Below are 23,617 nucleotides of genomic sequence, written 5' to 3' on the forward strand. Positions count from 1 at the left end.
ATAGCATTTGATACATCCCAATATCAATAAATACTACTACTAGTAGTAGCTGTGCATTAAAATAGCAGAGGAGATGCTGAACTAACTCAACTTTGGATTTTCAATACGACTCAAAATCCCACTTTTGTTTTGCGAGGAAGTAAACAGAACAATGCCTACCAACACACATGGAATATTTTCATTAAAAGGGGATAAGGGATCCTTTAATGACACAACTAACTCTTGCTGTCAACACTACACTGCAGCTATTCTGTGCGGCTTAAAGTACAGTGGGGCTAAAAGCTTCAGCCATAGACCTACATCCAGGGGAAAAAATAAATTATTTATTAAATTTGAATACCGCCATTCATATGAAGCCCACAGGGTGGTTCACGGCATAAAAATTCAAAATGAGAACACGAAATGTATAATAAAACAAGAACAAACCAATCGCCCTCTACCCACAAACATATGGTTAAAAACCAAAGGCCTGGTTTTAGAGAAATGTTTTCGCCTGTTATCTAAAGATGGTTGCCCAGCTCTGGCATTTGCACACATATCGTCCCACCACAAAAAGTTATGGTTATGCTGCTGTCAAGTTTTGGAAGCAGAAGGCATTTTGTGCTCCCCGCTGCCCTGCTGAAACAGCAGCAGCAACAAACACAAGCGCTCTGCAAATTCTAGGCTGAGGAGGAAGAGAGTCATTCACAGGTATGAACAATTCCAGAACAAGCAAAGGGAAAGAGGAGGACTTTTCTCAATGTGGAACGCCTTCTCCAAAAAAGTGCCAACGGAGACCACCATCTTTAGTAGACAAGACATCATGACTCCCTTTGGGTGGGGGGAAGTAGAGATTCCAAGCTGTATTCTTATTAAGAGTGTGTGAGAGCATCAGCGTTGGTTGCTATGATGTGCCTAACTCGAGAGGGAAAGCGGGATATAAATTATATAGACAGATAAATTAGCAATTAGGAAGATATAGAAGAGACAGAGGAGATGCCAAATCAGGTATGACACAGAGCAAATTGCATTTAACGGGTATCCTATCCTTCTGGGATTCCTGGTGTCTATAGAGAGCAGCCAGTGTCTATAGTGAACTTCTTGCTCAAGGTCCAAGATTGGTCCTCAGCACCGGGTAAGTCTGAATAGAGTACGGAAAAACATTTTGAACAGTCATTAGTATGCACGCTAGTTGGCTGTGCAGGACGTTTTCGGCCATGATTATATAACTTGCAAGCAACAGTCTGGAGAACAGCGAAACCGGGTGCTGCGTCTGACGTGGAAGACGGACATGCAGTACTCACTTACGAAAACAAATGAGTGGATGGAGATTGGGCAATTCAACCTAATGCAATCTACGAAGCTGCCTGATAGGATATATGAAGGTAAGATTTCAGTGTAATCTGCCTGAGCAGTTGGGGTACAGAAAGATCTAAATATGTATGGGGAAAAGGTAGAAGCCCAGCTTAGGCTTAATCAGGTCTTGGTTACAGAAATGTAAATTACATAGTCAGGTGTCATAATGAACGCAACTTACAAAACTGATAATGCTAAGTGGTGATCAATCAATATTACAACTGTGTGAAAGAGTTCTGCTGCATATGCCAAAGTACTTGATGTGCGCAACTGAGTGCTTATGTTATGTATCTACACCAGCCTCCCTCGGCCATCCAAAGGTCTCCTGCTGCCTGAAACAGCTCCACCCATCTTCCCATACTGCTCCTTCTGCCTGTACCTGACTCTCAAAATGCCTCTGGTCCACCACCTGCCTCAATTCCTTCGAGCCTCTCCTCAAAACTCACATTTCCAGGATGATTGTAGATTGTCCCCTTGGTCTCTATGACATTGTGAGTAAGCCATATAACTGACATGATCACACAGGGTGGTAGTCATCGCTAGTCCTACTCAGAGAAGACCCACTGACGTTAAAGGGCATGGATAACTTGGGTTCATTCATTTTAGTGTGTCTACTTTGAGGAGGACTTTGCTGAACACTCTTTCCCCCCATTGTATCACTCTGTCTATTTTAGACTGAAAGCTCCTTAGGAAGTAGGGATTGCTGCCTGCTGTTTGTAAAGTGCAAATGCATATAAACAAATAATATTTGCACCAAACTGCTTCTAACACTCAGCCGTGGGCAAATCCAGTTGAAAACAATGCAGTGGAGATGGTTAGCACCTGCACTCCGATGTGCAGTGTTGATTAAGTGTCAGCCCTGCATTGTTTGCAATTGACTGTGTGCTTGGAGGTGCATCTGAGTGCACACCATTCCCTAAATTATCTGCAGAGCAGATTACCGTATTTTTTGCACCATAACACTCACTTTTTTCCTCCTAGAAAGTAAGGGGAAATGTCTGTGCGTGTTATGGAGGAAATGCCTACGGGTGGCATGCCTACAGGTTTTCCTCCTCTAAAAACTACGTGCGTGTTATGGTCGGGTGTGTGTTATAGAGCGAAAAATACGGTAATTTGCACGCCTGGAAGTGAACCCAAGTTGCCTTTTAGAACACAAACGAGGTGAAATAATTTCAGGAAGGTGCATGTTCTTTGAGGCCCATTCCTCCCCACCCCTGACCCGAAAGATGGCAAGGAATCTTCCCCCCCTTGCAGTTTAAAGGAGCTTATTAATGGAGGCACGTGGGCTGGATTGGTGCGCACCGGAGGCTGCACCTGCTTCCAGCCCAATCCCTCCCTAGTGCAGGTCCCAGGCTAAAGGTAAGCAAGTAGCACCCAGTTTGTTTCCCTGTAGTCTGTTAAGCTCCCAACTCAGCCAACAAAAGAGCTTGAACCGGCACAAGATATTGGTCATAACATTATGTTTGCTGACTGGGAACAGTTGTGGACCACCGGTATAAAGTTTACGGCATGTAATGCCTTAAGAGAGAATATTATGAAAATGATTTACAGGTGGTACATGACCCCAGTCAAGCTAGCAAAAATCTATCATTTGCCTGATAATAAGTGTTGGAAATGTAAAGAAACTGAAGGTACTTTCTTTCACCTTTGGTGGACGTGCCCGAAGATTAAGGCTTTCTGGGAAATGATATATAATGAAATGAAAAAGGTACTTAAATGTACTTTCCCTAAGAAACCAGAAGCCTTTCTCCTGGGCATTGTCGGCCAATTGGTGCAAAAGAAAGATAGAACATTCTTTATGTATGCTACAACAGCAGCAAGAATACTTATCACAAAGTATTGGAAGACACAGGACCTACCCACTCTGGAGGAATGGCAGACGAAGGTGATAGACTACATGGGACTGGCTGAAATGACTGGCAGAATCCGAGACCAGGGGAAAGAGACGGCGGAAGAAGATTGGATGAAATTCAAAATTTATCTTAAGAAATATTGTAAAATTAATGAGTGCTAAAATGTTGCGGTTACAAAAAATAGGGGATTACAGCTGTAAAAGATTAAGTAAAAGAAAAGAATAAGGAAAAATTAGATAAAATTAAGGGGGAGGATTTGCTGAAATAAATTTGGGAATTGGGATACAGAAAGGGGAGGTATGGGGAAGTCAGTGAAGTAAGCTTTAAGAAAAGAAGGATTCGAAATTATACATGTTTGTTTTTGTGTGTGTATGTTTGTTTTGTGTATTGTGTGTGTTCTTATAATTTGTGAAAATCCAATAAATATTTATAAAAACAAAACAAAACAAAAGAGCTTGAACCTCCTTGCTCTTTGCTGGAATAGTTCTTTGGCAGCAGGAAGGCAACATGCATGCACAGCTTTCGGTCTTAGTCACTTTTCTGGGGTGTGGTGGAAGTCAAGGGGTTCTATGACATTTTCCTGCACACCTGCTCACTTCTCCCCATGTGCAGGGACCTACTTCTGCACTCTCCCATGCCCAACTTTTGATTTGCATGTCCGCAAGGTTCAAATCCCAATTTTACTAACGGGGAAGTGATTGACTGGCTCTGTTTGAAGTGCAGGCTTCAAACGTGTGTACAACAACAGGCCTGGCCTGTTTATCTCAGGTATCACATCCAAGATCTGCGCTACGAAGAGCACCCAATGGAGCCTGGCCACCACTCCCTTCAGCTAATGAAGCTCTGGCACAGCAGGCAGAGAAATGGTTTTGGCTTACGCCATTTGATTGCAATGGGGCAATCTCAGAGGGGGATGGTGACTCTCGTCATCCTATTGAAGGCAGAGGATGTGAGTGTGGCAACATGCAGGAGGAGACAGAGCCAAGTCTAAGGATGATTAATAAGGTTCCTTTGATCATGCCTTGAGTGCCATGGGACTGAGCCGCACTGGGGCTCCCTGACAGATGACCTTGCTCCTGCTTCTTGATCTATCCACAGTTTTTTCCTGGCTCAGGTCCTTGGAATGGTAATTGGGGCACTGCGTTACACCAGATTTGGTCCTACCTGCAGGACAGAGTCCAAAAATGCAGAATTGGGAGAGCGATTTTCAGCCCCCTGGCAGTTACGCCATGGGGTGCTGTGGGGTGCTATTTTATACTCAGTGCTGTTTAATATTTGCATGAAGCCAGGGGGAAAAGTCATTAGAAGCTTTATGGCAAGGTGCAATCCGTGTGCAGACGACACTTGGCTCTGTTCCTCCGTAACACCTGAATCAGGAGAGGCCGTGCAGGGCCCGGACTGGTGCACGGATGCAGTGGTGAGATGGAAGAAAGGAAAATAAGCTGATCTAGAATCTTTACAAGACAGGGGCACTGTGGGTGAATGGGTCCTGTGTCTCAAGAAATTAGTTGCCAGCTCTGCACAGGTCTGCACTCCCCACCCCACCCCGAAGGATCACTTTCAGTTCACAGTATGGGGGTTCTTTTGGACCCAGGTCTGCCACCGGAGGCCCAGATGGCCTCTGGGGCTAGAAGAGCCTTTTACCAGCTGCGCCTGGTATGACAGCTGCAACAGATTCTGGACCAGGGGAGCCTGACACAGTAGATCAGGCATGGGTGACTTCAAGACTGGATTACTGCAATGAGCTGTGTTCCGTGCACTTCATCTGGGAGCTGCAGCCAGTGCAGAATGCTACAGCAAAGTTGGTGACAGAAGTGAGATCCTGACAATCTCTCTCTCTCTCTCTCTCTATATATATATATATAATACACAAAGAAAAAGGAAAAACGCCCATTGCACCTATACCATACAAAAACAAATAGACTTAATACAAACCAACTCAAAGACACAAATGACTTCCCGTCTACTCCTTAATTCAAGTACACATACTTGTTGCCAATACAAACTATTATCATAATTTAACTGCATCTTAATTTATCTTAGGGCTCACTTAATTCTTAAAGCTACTACTGAAGTTAATGAAATGCTGCGACAGAGTTTAAGCTACTGTAATTATTTTTCAAATATATTTTGAAGACTTCCCATTTGGATACAAATACCTGTTTTGGTTTGTTATTTATTTTTTCATTCAATCTTTGAATCCATTCCTGCATAGATGGAAGTTTATCAAAATTTCCAATTTGCAGCAATTAGGACTCTTGCTGGCACTGTAGCGTATAAAAATATATCCTTTGTTTTTTTAAGGAAAGTTTAAGTTTGTAATTCCTAGAAGATAAGCTTCTGGTTTTTTATTGAAAGAGATTTTTAACAGTTTTTGCAATTCTAAATGGATGCCCTCCCGAAACACCTCAATTTTCTTGCATTGCCACTACATATGGTAGAAAGTGCCTGATTTTTCTCCACATCTCCAGCAATCACATAGGATACCTTTATACATCTTGGAAAGTTTCCAAGGTGTTAAGTACCATCTAAGTTGCATTTTTTAAAAATTCTCTCTTCCAGCAGATCCTGACAGCATTGGACACTTCCACATAGAGAACTGCACTGTTTGCCAATTTGGTCTATAAATCCTTTATTTATATATTTATCATTATATTCATATGCCACCTTTATTTTGCGTGGATCACAAGGTAGCGTACATGGTTCTCCTCCTCCCCATTTCATCCTCACTACAACCCTGTGAGGGTTATGAAAAAGAGGAGGAGGAAAGGGAAATATATGAGGCTGAGGCTCACTCTTGCAGCTGAAAACCATAGTTTCCTGCTACACCTGAACCAGGCCTCAGGCTTAGGGCTTATACTCACACAATTTATGCACAATTATTCCCCCCTTTTAAAAACTATCTTAATTCATCATAACGGTGCATCCTATCTGTCACATAGTTTCTGAAATAAACATAATAAATATTACAGCAAACTCAATAATGTCCTAGCCTGTGGATTGCTGCTCCCATACATGGCAAGCATACTCCATTTTTCGGTGGAGATTATTCTGCTGCTCATTTTATATGTAGGTAGAAAGCTCTCACACACCGACAGCAGAGATGGTTTGCAGGTAAAAACGGCTTCCAGTCAGAAACCCCAAGCTGCACCACATCCCGAAACATTGGTGTACAATACGTATCGTCCAACACAAATACAAAGAACAAAAAATTGTGCAGAGTGCTCGTGCACACTATTTTAATTGTCGCTGCTTATTTTATATTCCTTTTCTTTTTGTTTGTAAGAATTATGGTAATAACTGGAAATGGAAGACGTTTGGCTGGCTAAAGACCAGAGGGAGGGACTGAGATCTGGACAAGGGCTAAAATGCTACACGTTCTACTTCAAACTCATAAAACTCTTCCACAAACTACTCTTGTTTCCAGAGCCTTCAGCAGATAACATCCACATGCGTAGTTTGCAGTCATGAGGACTATGGCCTTTTTCATTTTTAAAGTAAAACCCCGAGAAAGCGTAATCGTGCGTCAGGTTCCACAGTGCATGGCGAAGGTGGAGACTGCCCCCCACAATTAAAAACGCTGTTGCTTTCCCAACATGCCACCATGCCACATTCTTTCTGAACCGGTAGGAGTGAGCATGGGAATCTCTCAATGTGTAGTTAGTGACAATTCCTTTAAAAACAACAATGACAGCAAACCCTCCCCCCTAAAACCCCAAAACCAACCAGGCCCACACAGAATCTGCCCAAAGCACTGGGATCACAGATTAGCTCCTCGATGGGTTGCTTTATCAGGCAGGGTTTATTCTGACACAACGATACCCTTCATTAAGAGATAAAAAGTAAATTAACAACAACAAAAATCACCACCCCAGAACGAAGGAGGTGTATGTGAGAAAAGCCTTGAAGCCTTCTTGGGATGAGTCTCCCAAGCAACCACATCAACCCAAAGTTAACAAGGTACCACACACACACCACTCCCTTCCCCTGTGATGTGGGAATGGGAGAAAGGCTTTGGCAAGGAGACGGTCTTGCTCTAAGTACGCTTCTCATCGTTTTTCTTGAAAAAGGGGGTACTAGAACACAAACAGCACAGTTCCCAACGCTGCAACGGAGCGTGGATATTTCTTTCAAACATTTCCGCTGTGGTATCAGACAAAACGCTTCATGGTCACTGGGAACTACTGAAAGCTCTATGTACACAAGGACGTTCCCACCGCCATCTTGGGTGCTCTCTTATCCTCCCCAACAAATTCACAAGATAATAGCCTAATATCCCAAACAAAGTGGGTGGTTTTCCTTATGGCTACCTTGGGCAGTGCTGCAACGATTTGGGGGGCGGGTGCTGGTTGGTTGTTGTTGTTTTTTGCCTCCAGAGGGGCGCATTGAAGCTCCCAGCCTGTGTGTGTGCGCATAAGCAAATGAGTGTGGGGTGTGTGCCAATCTGGGTCTTTGACCCAGGTGAAATAAAGCCCAGTTTCGCCCCTGCCTTAGGCTGACATTTGTCTTGTGCTGCCTGGCTCCAGAGCCATAAAACACTACCCATCATGGCACACCAAATCTGAGCGCAGTCTTTTTCCAAAGTAGCCGAGGGCAAATCGTTATTGTCATATTCAGCTTGGACTTGGAACTTTCATTCCATTCTACAGGACGGAGCTCCCCACACGACACATTCCCAGGGAAGGCAAAGCCTTAAACCTGCAAGAGCAGAGCAAGTTCTACCAGTCATTATGATGCCACAGGTAGGCAGGCAGGCAGATTATTTGGGATGTAATTGGCTTGCACAGACGCAAGCCGTGACATGCTGTATCTGAGGCACAGCAAGACTCTTGAGATGTGAAATAATTTCCTATCTTTGGAAGCAATTTATTTGATTTCAATCTCATCCTTTGCAGGCCCAAAGCACCATGACTGATGAAAATAAACGGGGGTGGGGAGAGTGTCACCCCACAAACGCTAAAAAGGAAGCAGCTTTTGAAAGTCAGATTTGATTCCCAGGCCTCAAAGGCTGCTGTGCCAAGTGATCCACAAGCGCAAGTGTGAGGCATTACCAAAAAGGCATAAACGATGTTTCCCCCCCTTTGAGAAATATTTAAGATCTGCATCTAAAGATCTGCATCTGAAGAAGTGTGCATGCGCAAGAAAGCTTATACCAAGAACAAACTTAGTTGGTCTCTAAGGTGCTACTGGATAATATTTTTTCTTTTTTATATATATTTTGACGGCATCTAAATAAGTAAATAAATCTAAATTCTGTGCAAAGAACTGTGGCAGTTCTTTGAGATGAGTTTACTCATCTTCTGTTATTATTTCTGTTCTGTTCTATTATTTCTAAATTTACTCATCTTCTGTTATTATTTCTGTTCTGTGGTCATTATTTGGATTAAGTAGAAACCCATGTAACTTTGTAAATGTGTGCTTGTGGGCAAGGCCTTTCCTATAGCCATTCTGCCCTCAATGTCTTACACACGCCCATGCAATAATTGTATTTATAAATACACACAAACGCAGGCTAGCAGCAGACCAACAATACTGCTCCAATACTGCTGCCTTTCCTGCTGACCTTCTTTCTCATCAACAGCCCCAAACCCCTTCTGACCCTAGCCTAGAATGCTAACTTCTGAAAAGTTTGAATGTTTGTAATATTCCTTAACACCACAGCTATGAAAGTCTCATTTCAATCAACTGATGCTGGAATTCACAGACATGCATTTACCTTAGTTTTATTACTGAGTTTATCTGATTGCGGGGATAAATTGCAAAACCACTATGTTTTTCAAAATCTCAGTGTTCTTGATTAAATATGATACCTCAACCCAGCTCTCTACAACCACAGAAAGCGCCCTAAAAGATTACCCAAAGCTGGCACTGATTTAATATATAACTTACATGTGCATAGATTGAAAAGCTATATAGATTAGGGCAAACACGAGATAAATAGTGGTCTCGTGTACTTAGCCACACTAGTAAGCCACATACCTTAGTAAGCGAGGGTTTCTCAAAACTCTGTCCAAATGAGGCCCGCTTACAGTCTTTCAAAAAATGAGTTCACTGCACAATAAATATGCATTTGTTTCTCACACTGCCCACAATTCTCAAGAGTATGATTTTGTTCCATGGACACTGCACTTTCTGAGTGCTCTGCAAGTAAACAGCATTTACATGGGAAAATGCAGCTACTATTGTGACTGAAAAGGTGACTTGTGGGAGTCTTGTGCAAAGGGGAAAAAATGGGTTTGGGGCGTGCTTTGAAAGACTCAGAGAAATGACTGCTCGAGGACCTATTTCGATAGTTATCAACACCAAATACACAAAAAGAATTAGCTGTGCATGTCTGCCTTTGTGGATAGTGACATTATATAGTTTACTGCAGCAGCAGGGAACCTCAAACCCATACTCCAAATTAGGTCTGATAAGTCACTAAGTTTGGCCTGTGAGGCCATTTTGGCCAAACCACACCAACATATTAGTCCCTTGACATAATATATAAGGTGTGGAGACCTGTTATCTCTGATCAAAGCAATAAGGTAAGAGATAAGGAATATCTTCTCTCCGGTCAAAGCACTAAGCACCAAAGCACTAAGACTTACCTTACTTAGCACTGCGGTGCTTAGCGCTAAGACTGAAGATAAGCCTATGCAACCACCTAAGATCATATGAGGTCCTGTACACCCGTTAAAATGGCCCACAGAATCCATTTTGTTTCACACCCCTGGTTTTGTCACTAGGTGGCAGTGGCCAATTTCCTGAGTAGCACCAGAAGTATCTTGTTGCTTCCACTTCTTGTTTAAGAGAGGTGATAAAGTTCTTCTCTAGCATCCTGACTAATGTGTCTTCTAGCCTTCTATGACATGACTATGCCAGAAGTGTACTGGAAGAAGCAACGATCACTAGTGTTGAAGCAATGATTCTTCAACATCAACTTCATTGGACTGGTCATGTTGTGTGGATGCCTGATTATTGTCTTCCAAAGCAGCTACTCTATTCTGAACTTTAAAATGGAAAGCATAGTGCTGGTGGTTGACAAAAGAGGTTTAAAGACTGTCTCAAGGCAAATCTAAAAAAAAGGTATAAACACCAACAACTGGGAAACACTTGCCTGCGAGCGCTCCAATTGGAGAACAGCCTTTACCAAAGATGTCATAGGCTTTGAAGACACTCGAACTCAGGACGCAAGGGAGAAACGTGCTAAGAGGAAGGCACGTTCGACAAATCCACACCATGATCAACTCCCGCCCGGAAACCAATGTCCCCACTGTGGAAGGATGTGTGGATCCAGAATTGGCCTCCACAGTCACTTATGGACTCACTGTTAAAACCTTGTTTATAGAAGACAATCTTACTTGGCTATGAGTGATCGCGAAAGAAGAAGAAGCCAGAAGTCCAAGTTTCGAACCAACGGATTTCTAATAAGACTAAGGGGAAATGGCATGGTGTCTTTCTCTGCAGAGGCACAATCACTAAACCCGTCACTGAAATCTAGCGTGTCGCTGCCTTTACAAAGAAAAAGGAAACGAGGTTTAATACCTCAGTCTTAGCTCTATGATGCAAACAATTCCCACATTAGTTACTGCTGAAGCAAGCAGCTACAAAGTGAAATTCTACTTTTTGTGCAATTTTCAGAATAAAGGCAGTTGCATTCTGAGCCAGAACTGTTATTAAAGCAGAAAAGCACAAAACATAACTTGAAAAGGGGTATCTTCCTAGGCTGTGGGCAAGTGAAGCCTTCTACAGATACCAATGCAATGTATCTTCTTGAAGACTCTTCACAGTCCAAGAATCCTTGTTGACCTTGATTAAGGGAAAGATCTGGACCAAGCACAATTACAGTACCCGTGTGCCTTCTAATAAGAAAGAAGCTGGTCATTAACAGACACCTCATCACACAGTTGCACAATGCAAATAGACACAAGTCAATGGAGGACATTGAGGCTTTTGTCCATGCTGTGTATGCTTCTTCATCAGCAACTGAAAACAGGCTATTCACGGAGGCCCAGAACTTCGAGAAATCTTACTCCGTATCAAATAAGGATACTTCAGCAATGCTTCAGAGATGACTAGAAAGTACTTTGCTAACCATGGACTAATGAATGAATTAAAGGCTCTATCTATCTATCTATCTATCTACTTAGGAACAGAAGGAAATCATATTGATGTGTCACCATCTATGAAGGAAATTCTAGTCCTTATCTGAGCCAAGCAGAAAGTATGGGGGGCTGATACTGGAAATGACATAGAGAACAAAATCTTATCTTGAGATTACTGCCGAAGAAATAGATCAACACAGACAAAAGGAACCTTTAATCACCACACTGTTACCCAACAGGCCTTGTAAAAAGCCAACAGCTGGCCATTGCGCATCCGGGATGCCAATATTATTCAGCTGTTATTGATTACTATTCAATGCATATTGATATACGCCCTTTTCTTGGAATTACCTGCTGTAGTGTTGTTGCTCAACTGAAAAATACTTTTGTTTGCTTTGATGCACTGGATGAACTTGTGACGGACCATGCAACCCTATTATAGGATCAGAATTCCAGGTGTTCCAGATACCCTACAATTTTCACCATGTTACCACTGGCCTTTACTATTGAACTCAAACAAAAGGTGAGCTATAGAGAGCTGGACAGACTTCAGAGAGACAGAAAGACCCATGCATTTCTCATGTAAGTTCCAGATCAACTCTACTGATAGCAATTCTGGGCTATATCCAGTAGCTAATGAGAGAATAAATACAAACACAGCTTCCAACTCCATAGAAGAATCTCATTCCAAAGTGGCTTGACCTAGGGGGAAAATGCTGTTTCAGATTAGGCAGGAGAGGTAACGAACATTTCTACAACTGCTGCAATTTAGTGTCGGAACTACAATATTAGTAGCATAACAAACTCCAAGTACATAGAAGAAATGAGGAAACACACAGATAATATTATGTTGGGAGATCAACACAGTGAAACCCAACACCATCATCTTATTCCTGAAAAGGTACAATCACCAAATGCACGAGTAGTTTCCCAAACTCCAAGATTATTTACAGTGGTGCCTCACAAGACGAAATTAATCCGTTCCGTGAGTCTCTTCGTCTTGCGGTTTTTTCGTCTTGCGAAGCACGGCTATTAGCGGCTTTAAGAAAAAGGAAACAAACTCGCAAGAACTCGCAAGACGTTTCGTCTTGCGAAGCAAGCCCATAGGGAAATTCGTCTTGCAGAATGACTCAAAAAACGGAAAACTCTTTTGTCTTGCGCGTTTTTCGTCTTGCGAGGCATTCGTCTTGCGAGGTACCACTGTACTGAGATTCTGCCAGAGCCATCCTGAAAGACCGAAAGCAATGTTACTACTCAGAAGGTCACTCACTCCTGCTGAGTTATTCAGAAACCTTTGAGTATTTTTAGATATGAGTGACTGAATGGGTGAACCACCAGATGTTTCAACTTGCTTTTCTTTAAATCTAAAGGGAGAGACGTGTAGAAAGTGTCATTATACAGTTTAGCCATGAGGTGGCAATGAACTTAGTTGAATCCGGGTGAAGGGCTGGAGCTTCCTGTTGCTGTTATGTTCTTGTTTAAGACACAATAAAGCTCTTGTCGTGCTTTCTGATTCATATGACCTCTGAGACTTACATGGCACTATCTCACATCCAACTAGACAGGGGACGTCTTCATGCTTCGGGAACTGAACTTTAAGTCAAACGCAGAAAGCCATTCTGAAAAAGTACCTAGCAACTGTAACTGAACGCCACCAGTTCTAGAAGTATGCTTCCAAAAGTCAAAGTGGAGCTCCAAAATAGCAGCTATCTACAACATGGACGCTTGTTCACACAAGTCAAGTGTTTGGGATATGACATTCTCTCTCCACATGGGTTTGGGGTGAAGTAGGCTGACAATAAGAGGGTGGCAGGTGGTATAAGACCATGAGTCCTTGGGGAAGGGTGGTAACGTAATGGTGCAGCATTTGGTTCAATTTCTGATCATCTCCAGGTGCAGCTGGGAATGTCCCCAACCATCTGAAACCTTGGGCAGCCGCTGGCAGTCAGTGAACTGAATAGATGAACCAAGGGTAGACAGCAGCTTCCGACATTCCTATGGTTCAAGGGAGGTGGACCCCAAAGGAAGCAAGATGCCTAAGAAGAACAACCCCCCAGCTGATTTGCTACCACCACCAAATCTGTACCAACCTATAAGCAGGGCAATAACTACAGAGACTGCCTTATTTACTATCAACAGAAGTACAACTGAAGGAGGCCCATAGATACTCTTTTGCACTGCTCAGGAAGAGGCAGGGGATGATGGTGATGATTAGAATTTGTTAGTTGCTTTATCTTTCGCAGGGTAACCTGGAGCTACTTACAACCAAACAAATAAACAGGCAACCCCCTGCCTAGATGCGTTAAAATCGAGAGGAAAGAAACATGTATTAAAAGCATCCCACCCAGTTCTAAAATGCCACAGATACTTAAAGGCCAAAGATGTGGTTACAGAGGAAAGACACTTAAAGACGCCTAAAGAAGTACAATGTTGGCACCAGTGTACCTGGGGATGGCCCAGCACCTCACCTGCAACAAATACCCAAATCAAGGTACACAAATCGAGGAGGAAGGTTGGGTCAACTGAGAGACACCACTCTCCTGCAAGTGCCTGCCAGGTCTTCATGGAAAGACCAGCTGCACACACTGAAAACCACAATCCTGTACCTCTACAAAGTGAAATAAAATACCCCTGCTGCGTGATGCCCTTTCAAAAATAAAACTGTGCTTGAATGCAAACTCTGAACAACAGGTTCTGGGTGTTTCTCTGAAGCAAGCGCAAGAATGTTGCCCACACCTCTGCATCTGCGGCTGGGGGCCTTGGCACAATTCTGGTTCCCAGACATATGTAACTAAGGAGCCAAAGATGTGCGCGTATGTTTGTCTGTTGCCCACACTGTGTTTGCCCTGCAGGAAACACTGATGTGTACTAGCAAACATGTTTCAAGCTGTTCTCGAGCACCCTTGGCCACACCATATTGGTAGGTGTAGGGAACATTAACTACATTTGAGGGAGGAATGTTAGGAGAGCTATTCCCTGTGCCACCAAGCTTGTAATGAAGAAATCCTGCAGGCATCCACCTTCAGTTCTGTGGCCTTGGCATGGTAAGTGTTTGGTTGGCTCCGACTCGTTTGTGCATGGAGCTCTGCTCAGGCAGGTATATGTCTCAACTTGCCTGAAGCTCTCTCATTTATTATTATTTTTTATAATTGAGATGTACACATCACACACAAGCGCGCCTCCGTCACTCTTGTGCAACAGAGAGCAGAATCAAAGAATCTTGCATCCAAGTAATTGGTCTTTTCTTCCCAATGACTCAAACGTCTTTATGGATTCACTTTGGGAGTCACTGCTTGAGTGCGGCCCAACAACAAAATGAAAATAATTTTGCACCTGCTCCCCCACCTAACACAACCCAGCGGCATAATTGGTGCGGTGGCTTCTGTAATTAAAAGGAGGGAAGAGGACCTAAATCAACACTGGGACATGTTCTCACGCTTAAAATCCAGGTTGCCTTCAGGAGAAAGCTAAAAGGGTGATTATTTAAACCTTCTGGAAATGGCAACGTTATCTACAACAGCATAATTTACTGCAAACATCTACTCGGAAAGAAAAGATGGCCTGGTTCTCTTGGTCACGAGGCATAATATGCAGACTTCTGCAACCATAATAATGCAGGCCTTGCAACCACAAATTAAAATGAACCGAATCAGTGCTAAATGTTGGGACCACGCAATCTGTCAGCTTAACACCTTTTCTCCCCCAAAAGATGCCAGCCTGAAGAAAAATTCTATCACTAAGTAGCTTTTAGCCAGACTATTCTCCTTTCGAGATCCAGGGGAAAGGCTGAAAAATGGGACACACTAAAGTTTCAATTCTGTTATCCCACCATTAGCGCTTAGCCATTCACTGCTTAAGTGCTCCTTTGTGCAATAATTGGGCTCGCCATTAGGTTTGTAATCAACAGAAGACACTGGCTGCCAAGTCCGCACTGTTTCCCGCCCCAGCTGTGCCTTAAAGCCTTCTACCGCTTTCTCTCTCTCTCCCCCCCCACCCCAAAGTATCACTTGTTCCCCGTCTTCCTATTTAATTCCACAGTCAAGTTCTCCTCCAGAGCTTTCTGCTGAATGGGAAGTGTCTCGCGGGGTACCCAACACTGCCCGCAGCTGCGTCCCACAATAGCTCCCTCCTGCTTGCGTTACAGCTTGTGGAAGATTTGGTCACGGTGCCCTAACTGCGGCAAACAGTGGTCCGATTCATAAAAATGTGCAGGAGGAGGGGCCTTCCAGCGGGATCCCTTTACCTGTTTCCCCACCACAAAACAAGGAACTAAATGGAATGGGTCGCGGGCGGCTTGGCCTGTAACGGAATCCCGCTGCCTGACAAGTCAATAAAGAGGCAACCCTCCCCTCCCCAGCCACACATAGAGAGCCAAGGTTAGAGGCAAACACAATTTGGATAGGCCTACACAGGGAGCTTAATGAGCCCCATTATTTGGCTATTGTGGGCAAACACTATGAAGCCAGTAATCTAAATTACCAAAGTCTGAATAACTTGTCGCTAAATGGCACACTGAGTTCAAAAGAAACCTTACAATGGCTTACTTATTCGCCCTTTCAGAGGAGGACCATTGTCCCACCAGGAGCCCAGGACGAAGAAGGGATCCTAAGACACATTCTGAGTGTTTTAAATTTATAAGAATCGCTGGACTACAACTACACTGCTCTGCAGCACCTGAGCGTAACACAACCCTCCCCCCAAAAATCTTATATGCGCCTCTATAAGGATCTACTGATTTCTCTTATGTTTGTCCTGCTTTTTGTATTGCCCAGTCTTGGTCATTTTGAGTCAGAGTCAAAGCTTCTCAAGGCTTAATAGTTCCTTAGCACCACTTCACCTTGGGGATTTTCTCTTCTGTTAAATCCATACCTTCAAACTCTGGGGTGCAGGCGCTAGGGATCTGCAATTTGCCATAGCTCCCCTGGTGCATGTCCACTCTGCCAACCTGTCACACTTTGTGTGTTGGACCACAGCAAACTCTACTGGAACCATGGCAAATGCAATTGCTGAACAGGGTGTGAAATTATTGCAGGCTCTGCTTATGTGAAATTTCCTACTTTGTGCAGGCACTGCAATGCAGAAATGAGCATATATAGATAGATATAGATATAGATATAGATATCCCATAAAGACAAAATCAATGTGAAATATCCATACATTGTTATATGGATTCAAAATATTTAAATCCGTTTTTAAATTTAAAATATAAACGTTTAAAATATTCCGTAAACTTTGTAAAAGCTTTGTAAAATTTTATTCTAGAGCTTCACCTTGGTCACACAGATCTTATTCATGATTCTCTCTATTGAAGGCAGACACCGTACGAGCGTCGAAAATTACTGCGCTACAGTGATAAATAATCTCACCTCTTGGTCAAGCAATTCTCTTTCAACCTCAGTTTTCCTCTCTGCAGTATGAGGACAATAACCCCAACCTGCCTTTCAAAGATAGTTGCAAGGTTTCCTGAAAAATTTTGACTACTTGACAGCATCATATAAATGTTATGTATTATCATTACTGGCCATGTTCTTCCAAGCTGGTGTGCTTTAAGTTTTCAAAGAATGCACAGGATCAGTTGTAGGCGTGTCCAACTTGGTACCGTATTTTTTGCACCATAACACTCACTTTTTTCTTCCTAAAAAGTAAGGGGAAATGTCTGTGCGTGTTATGGAGGGAATGCCTACGGGTGGCATGCCTACGGATTTTCCTCCTCTAAAAGCTACGTGTGTGTTATGGTCGGGTGCGTGTTATAGAGCGAAAAATACGGTACTCTCCAGATGTTGTTATACATCCTCAGTTAACACAGTCAATAATGGAGGCTGAAGTCCAATCTCCAATTTCTGGGGAAAGCCAGGCTGACACCAGTGATTAAAGTAAAACTAAATTGGATGCTGAACTCTTGCTTAATGATTGCTTCATTGGACAACATCAAGGCCCACTGAGTCCAGCATCCTTTGCAAGATTCCCAGTAATCATCTCGTAGCCCACCAGAAACTGGCCAGTGGTTTGGGTCAAACATTATTATTTTTTAAACTACAGTAGTGAATGGGGATGCCAAAGAAATCCCACTGGCACAAAAACATTGGCTTTGTGTGAAATATTAATATATCTGGCAAAAAGGTTAATCAGACAGTAGTTCTAAAAAAAAGCCAGTTTGTGACAACAATACACATTAGTTGCTCAAAAATCTATTGGCAATTTAAGTTCAAGAAGTCCACACAAGCCCTTTCCAGATAACCAATCTTAAATGCCTCCCCAAAGAGAGTGAATTAGTGATCTTGTAGCCTGATAACACAGGAAAACACACACATATGCACCAGCAGATCATTCAAATCATATAAAAAACGGTCATAGATTTCTCTAAAACCCAGCAAACTAATAAGTCCCAGATCCATTAAGGATAAGATCTTTCACAATAAATTAAATAAAACAATTTATTGAGGCCTGGGCTTGAGACAAAATAGATTTACTGGTTGACCTTTTATTCATTTAAAGAACAAAATTAGCTCTAATTGCATTAGAATGGAATCCAGTAAATTTCTTCTAATGTGGCATTTATGCAAGTGTTGCTGTAATTGTTTACTACAAAGATAGAAATGCTCTGATTATAATCTATTTTCCACTTGGTTTTAGTGTGCCGTCAAAGCACTTGCAAGAAACCACCACCTGGGATGTAACATGTCCTCTACACTTTGCTAGAGCTAGATTTGAATATCTAGTGACCCAAACCTGCATTTAAATTATGACAAAGGAAATCCGGTTTTTAAATAAGTTAGTGCATATTTATTTGCTGGTGGTTCACCCAGCGGAATAGGTCAGCCTTTCCTAGCTTGGTGTTCGCTAGATATTTTGGGCTACCATTTCTACCAACCCTGAAAATGTCCATGGTGGTGGAAGTTAAAGAGTCCAACTGCACCTAGAAGACAGCAGGTCAGGGAAGGCTGGAGTAAACAGAAGGGCTGTAACAGGGGTCTTATATGAAACTCAGTAGATGAACTTTATGCATTTGCTTGTGGATAAGACAAATGTTATGAAATGAAGGCGCTCTATCTGTTTTTGGTTGATGCATATAATGAAACATAGCAGGCGCCATCTTGGAATAAGCAATCCCTTGGGTGTGAAAAAAGGAACTGGTGAAAACAAGCAAAAGCCTATTTTCAGATGGTGCATATCACCCACCGCTTATCCAAATACATAAATGGTTAACCATTATTTTGTAAAATGCTGCCTCATTGATCGAAAAGATGCCCCTGATAAAACAAGTAAATGAGTAGCAACTTATTTATATTTATCAAATGTATATCCTGCCCTTCGTCCCAAAGGAGTCCAGGGCGGCAGAGAAGACATTTGTCCAGATAATGGGGTTTGCATAAAGGCACATGGACCCATCGGGTAGTAGTCTACTGCCTTCTGGTTCTTTTCCTGACAGGATATGGGAGACTTCATTTAGCACCTACAACTTTCATCATCACTGACCATGGACCATGCTAGAAGAATTTGGATTTGATATCCCACCTTTCACTCCCTTTAAGGAGTCTCAAAGCGGCTAACATTCTCCTTTCCCTTCCTTCCCCACAACAAACACTCTGTGAGGTGAGTGGGGCTGAGAGACTTCAAAGAACTGTGACTGGTCCAAGGTCACCCAGCAGCTGCATGTGGAGGAGCGGAGACGCAAACCCGGTTCCCCAGATTACGAGACTACCGCTCTTAACCACTACACCACACTGGCTCTCTGCTAGCTGGAGCTGAAGGCTTTCCATCCTTGAGGAAGAGTGGATTTTAGTGTGGGCCCAGAAATTTGTGTGTGAGAGTGAGTGTGTGCGTATGAGAGAGAGATGGCAAGAGGCTCAGAGCAAAGTCCAAGACCCACTTTCAGACATGCTGAAAGTTAACTGCCCAAAGCAGTGTGCGTTATTAGAAATTTCTTGGCACCTTGTTGGGAATCTCAAGTAGGGAAAGCACTGCTGAGCGCAGGTTCCCATAGGGATCTGGTTGGTCACTGTGAGAACAAAATGCTAAACCAGATGGGCCTTTGGCCTGATCCAGCAGTGTTCAATCTGAACAAGAGCGGCTTACGAGAGCAATTTTAAAAATAGACAAATCCATAAACGATAAAACAGGAACCATACAATTTAGCAGCTCGGGAGACAACAGACTAGCATACCACAAGATCAAAAAAGTCTGGGCACAGGGATAATGTCCACCTGATGGTCAAAGAGATCTTTGGTTTGGGTCAGTATCTTGAGAGTGGAGTTCTAGAGACTTTCCCCCAGTCACTATCCACCTCTGACGACTATCTTAAGACACGAGCAGGTTCAGGTTGAAGAACTGGAGAAGTCAGACCTTAAGGTTCCCAATTCTAAGCTGTCTGGAAACACTTGTTATCTCTTTCATACCACAGCATAATAGCCAAGTATATAGGTGCTCCTGAGAAAGAATCACATGTGATCTGAAATAAGTGACCAGGAAAGGAAGGGGCAAGGAGACTTTTAGTAATTCCACGGCTGTGAGAGAAGTTACTGACCTCACCTCCAAGATGAAGGAGGGAAGAGAGGCTAGAGGACACAGAAGGTAGGAGAACTAAGAAGTGCAGACTTAAATAGGCAATTGGCATATATGGGGGGGGGGGGAATTGCAGAAAACAAGACACCTGCTCTGGGCACGAAAGCACCCATTTAGATGAAGCAAAGCCAGGAATTTAGATGGACATTTTAAATAAATGTTAGAAATTAGAAATCTCCATCTCTTGCTGGCTGTTTGTCTAAGCAGAGACGACCAAATACCGAAAAAGCAAGCTATGTTCTTATCTGTACGGAAAGGCTCTGTAAGACAGGATTGACGGACCTTAATAGAAACAGTCTGAGGGATGCAGAGCCACAGTGGTGTTGCTCTGCTTATTTGGTGCAAGGAATTTCCAATTCCATCCTTCTGGTAGAGTGCATAAATCCCTCAAGTCAACCTGCTTCTTTTCAGCTTTTATTTTTAATTTTTAAAAGAGACGTTTCTACATCATTTCGGTTCCCTCCTTCCCACATAGATACTAATGAAATGGCAAAAGATGCTCTGTAAATACTGACAACACAAGATGCTAAAGGCACAGAAACCGAGAGGTTAATTCTACACGTCGTGGTGGTTATTGCCCTAAAAGGCCTGAGCTGGCAGTGAGGCAAGATGGTGGCACTGTGGGTGAATAGTTCCTGTGTCCGAGAAATTGGGACAGCTGCCAACCCTGGATGGGGTTGAACTTGCCCTGAAGGAGAAGGTTCACAGTTTGGGGATGCTCAGGTAACTTCAGTGGCTTCAAAGGCCTTTTACCAACTGCGACTGGTTCAAAAGCTATGGCCATTCCTGGGAAAACCTTGCCACGGTACAGTGGTACCTCGGGTTAAGTACTTAATTCGTTCCGGAGGTCCGTTCTTAACCTGAAACTGTTCTTAATCTGAAGCACTACCTCCTGCTGCCGCCGCGCCACCGGAGCACGATTTCTGTTCTCATCCTGAAGCAAAGTTCTCAACCCGAGGTACTATTTCTGGGTTAGCGGAGTCTGTAACCTGAAGCATATGTAACCTGAAGCATATGTAACCCGAGGTACCATTGTAATTCATGTGTTGGTTACTTCAAGACTGGATTACTGCAATGCACTCCATGTGGGGCTTCCCTCGTGCATGATCTGGAAGCTGCAGTTGGTGCAGAACGCTACAGCACGATTGTTGACAGGAGCGAGGAACAACTCCACTTACCAGGGTAAGTGTGCCCCCCCCCCCACTGAATGGAATGCGTTCCTCTCAAACCTGGAATTGAGGAGGGAGGGAAGGTTGTCCCTGCAGCCGTGCTGCCCTTTGGAAGCACAGTACAGTACGACTGCGGGGATAATTCCACTTGCAAGTAGCAGCAACAACAGTGTGACAGTGTGAATGTGGTGCAGGGGAGGCATGCAGAATTTGGATACTCCCCTTTCTACAGCACAAGTACAAAGGTGCATTATGCAGAATATAAAAGCAAGACAGTTGTGGACATGGCAAAGGAAGAACTGAGATGGTGCACTTTGGATTTGCTCCAGAAGCTTCCTGCTTTTAGCTGTGGCTTTCATTTTCTAGTGGGAGCTTGAACCTTCTCGCACCGGACGTCATATAGGATGTCAGGCCACTGGGATGGGGGGCAGGATGTGCTCCAAATGGCCTGGAAAACCTAACTAGGCTGATGGGCTGGAAACTCCCCACCACTGTCATAGACATTTCCTTTCCCTTTCACAAAGGAAGGCTGCAACACCAGACTTCATTTCTAGAAAACACTTGGGCACCTCGTTTTTTAAATTACAGCTCTTGCTTAGTGTCCTCGTCTGTGTACAGGTAGAGACAAACAGAAGCCCTGAATCTATGCACGCAAGTTGCATGACCAGAGATGGCACCCCTGAACAGTAAGGTAAAGGTAAAGGGACCCCTGACCATTAGGTCCAGTCGTGGCCGACTCTGGGGTTGCGGCACTCATCTCACTTTATTGGCCGAGGGAGCTGGCGTACAGCTTCCGGGTCATGTGGCCAGCATGACTAAGCCACTTCTGGCAAACCAGAGCAGCGCACGGAAACGCTGTTTACCTTCCCGCTGGAGCAGTACCTATTTATCTACTTGCACTTTGACGTGCTTTCAAACTGCTAGGTTGGCAAGAGCAGGGATCGAGCAATGGGAGCTCACTCTGTCGCAGGGATTCGAACCGCCGACCTTCTGATCGGCAAGTCCTAGGCTCTGTGGTTTAACTCACAGCGCCACCCACGTCCCTTACTCCTGAAGGGCTCTATTTGATTGCAAAATTAAACATTCTAAATCATGACGGAAGCCAATTAGCATGCACGTTTGTCTAGGCAATATATTCATTAGAAATCGGGGAATAGTTCTTTAAACAGGATTTGCCAGGAGGAGGAAATAAACAAATGGGATGACACTGCACCCAGCCCACCCACCACCAAGATTTTATCAAATGGGGTTTACTTTATACTTACATCTTGTCCTGACCAGCCCCCACTCTCAGCGTCAGCCTCGGAATCACGGGAGACGGCGCAGGAACAACAGGTTCCACTTTCATCTGCTAAAGGGAACACATTTAACTGTTAAATGGGCTGCATCTCCTAAAGAGAAATGTAACACTGACAGTGGGACATTGCAGGAAATTACCGTATTTTTTGCTCTGTAAGACTCACTTTTTCCCTCCTAAAAAGTAAGGGGAAATGTGTGTGCGTATTATGGAGCGAATGCAGGCTGCGCAGCTATCCCAGAAGCCAGAACAGCAAGAGGGATTGCTGCTTTCACTGTGAAGCGATCCCTCTTGCTGTTCTGGCTTCTGAGATTTTTTTCTTGTTTTCCTCCTCCCAAAACTAGGTGTGTCTTGTGGTCTGGTGCGTCTTATAGAGCGAAAAAATACGGTATTTTACGGGAAAGGAAGCACGTAACTTTACCACGGAACACATTCTGGTTAAAATGAGAAAAGGCTGCGCAGCAGATTTTGCATTTACTCCTCACGACAGAATGGTTTAGTGTGATATTTAACTGGAATTTTTAAAACTGTGCTGTCTTTGTATGACATTGCGCTGTGTAAATGGACATAGTTTCATCCCCAAGATACCTGGAATCCAAAAGCTTGGTTTGAAATGAAACCTAAATGGCGCCAAGGACCAGGAATCAGAGTCTTCTTAGAATCATAGAAGTGTAGAGTTGGAAGGGTCCCCGAGGGTCATCTAGTCCAACCCCCTTCAATGCAGGTGATGAAGCCAAATATAAAGGCCATCTGGTGTCAAAAGGAAGATGGATTTGGCTGAGCCCTCCTGGGGAGGTCATTCCACATACTCGGTGCCACAACTAAAAAGGCCCTCTCTGGTCACCTCCTACCTAACTTCAGAAGGCAAGGTCAGTCAGAGGAAAACTTGGAAGGATTCTAACTAGTAGGTTAAAGCTAAAGCGCATCTGAAATAAATACAATGATGGCCCTTGAACTTGTTTACATGTTGAAGTCATTCTGGCTCTGGTGTGTTCTTCTACAATAGAAAACCTCATATGCTATATTTCTAAGATAGATAGATAGATAGATAGATAGATGATAGGGTTTTCCCTTCTACTAACAAGTAGTAGTTTTTCCCGTCTCAGTTTTTTATGTCTTTGCATTTAAAACTGTCCCTTTCCTTAAGAATCCTCAGGAGGCATTGATATTTTGCAAAAACGTATTCAAAGTTAATTGGCCGAGAGCCAGTGGATGAATCAGCAAGGTGCCCTAATAAACACCATTAATCACCTTCCTCTCCAGTCTTTGGCTTTATGATTCAGTGCAGACACTCACAAAGCAGGCGAGGCTTGT

At 43.5% G+C, this 23,617-nt stretch overlaps 1 protein-coding gene across 2 annotated transcripts in view; it reads right to left on the reverse strand.

Moving 5' to 3' along the window:
• Positions 1 to 23,617, reverse strand: part of TAF3 (TATA-box binding protein associated factor 3) — a 132,755-nt gene that overhangs the window by 9,860 nt on the left and 99,278 nt on the right. The window contains exon 4 of one of the 2 annotated variants that reach the window (XM_082238801.1): positions 22,272 to 22,354. In XM_082238801.1, the coding sequence (XP_082094927.1) occupies positions 22,272 to 22,354 (83 nt within the window). Of the gene's footprint in view, positions 1 to 22,271; positions 22,358 to 23,617 lie in introns of both variants that reach the window. The other variant, XM_082238800.1, reaches the window with a different exon arrangement.

This window comes from Podarcis vaucheri (assembly GCF_965113315.1).
Source record: "Podarcis vaucheri genome assembly, chromosome: 10".
Taxonomy (NCBI): domain Eukaryota; kingdom Metazoa; phylum Chordata; class Lepidosauria; order Squamata; family Lacertidae; genus Podarcis; species Podarcis vaucheri.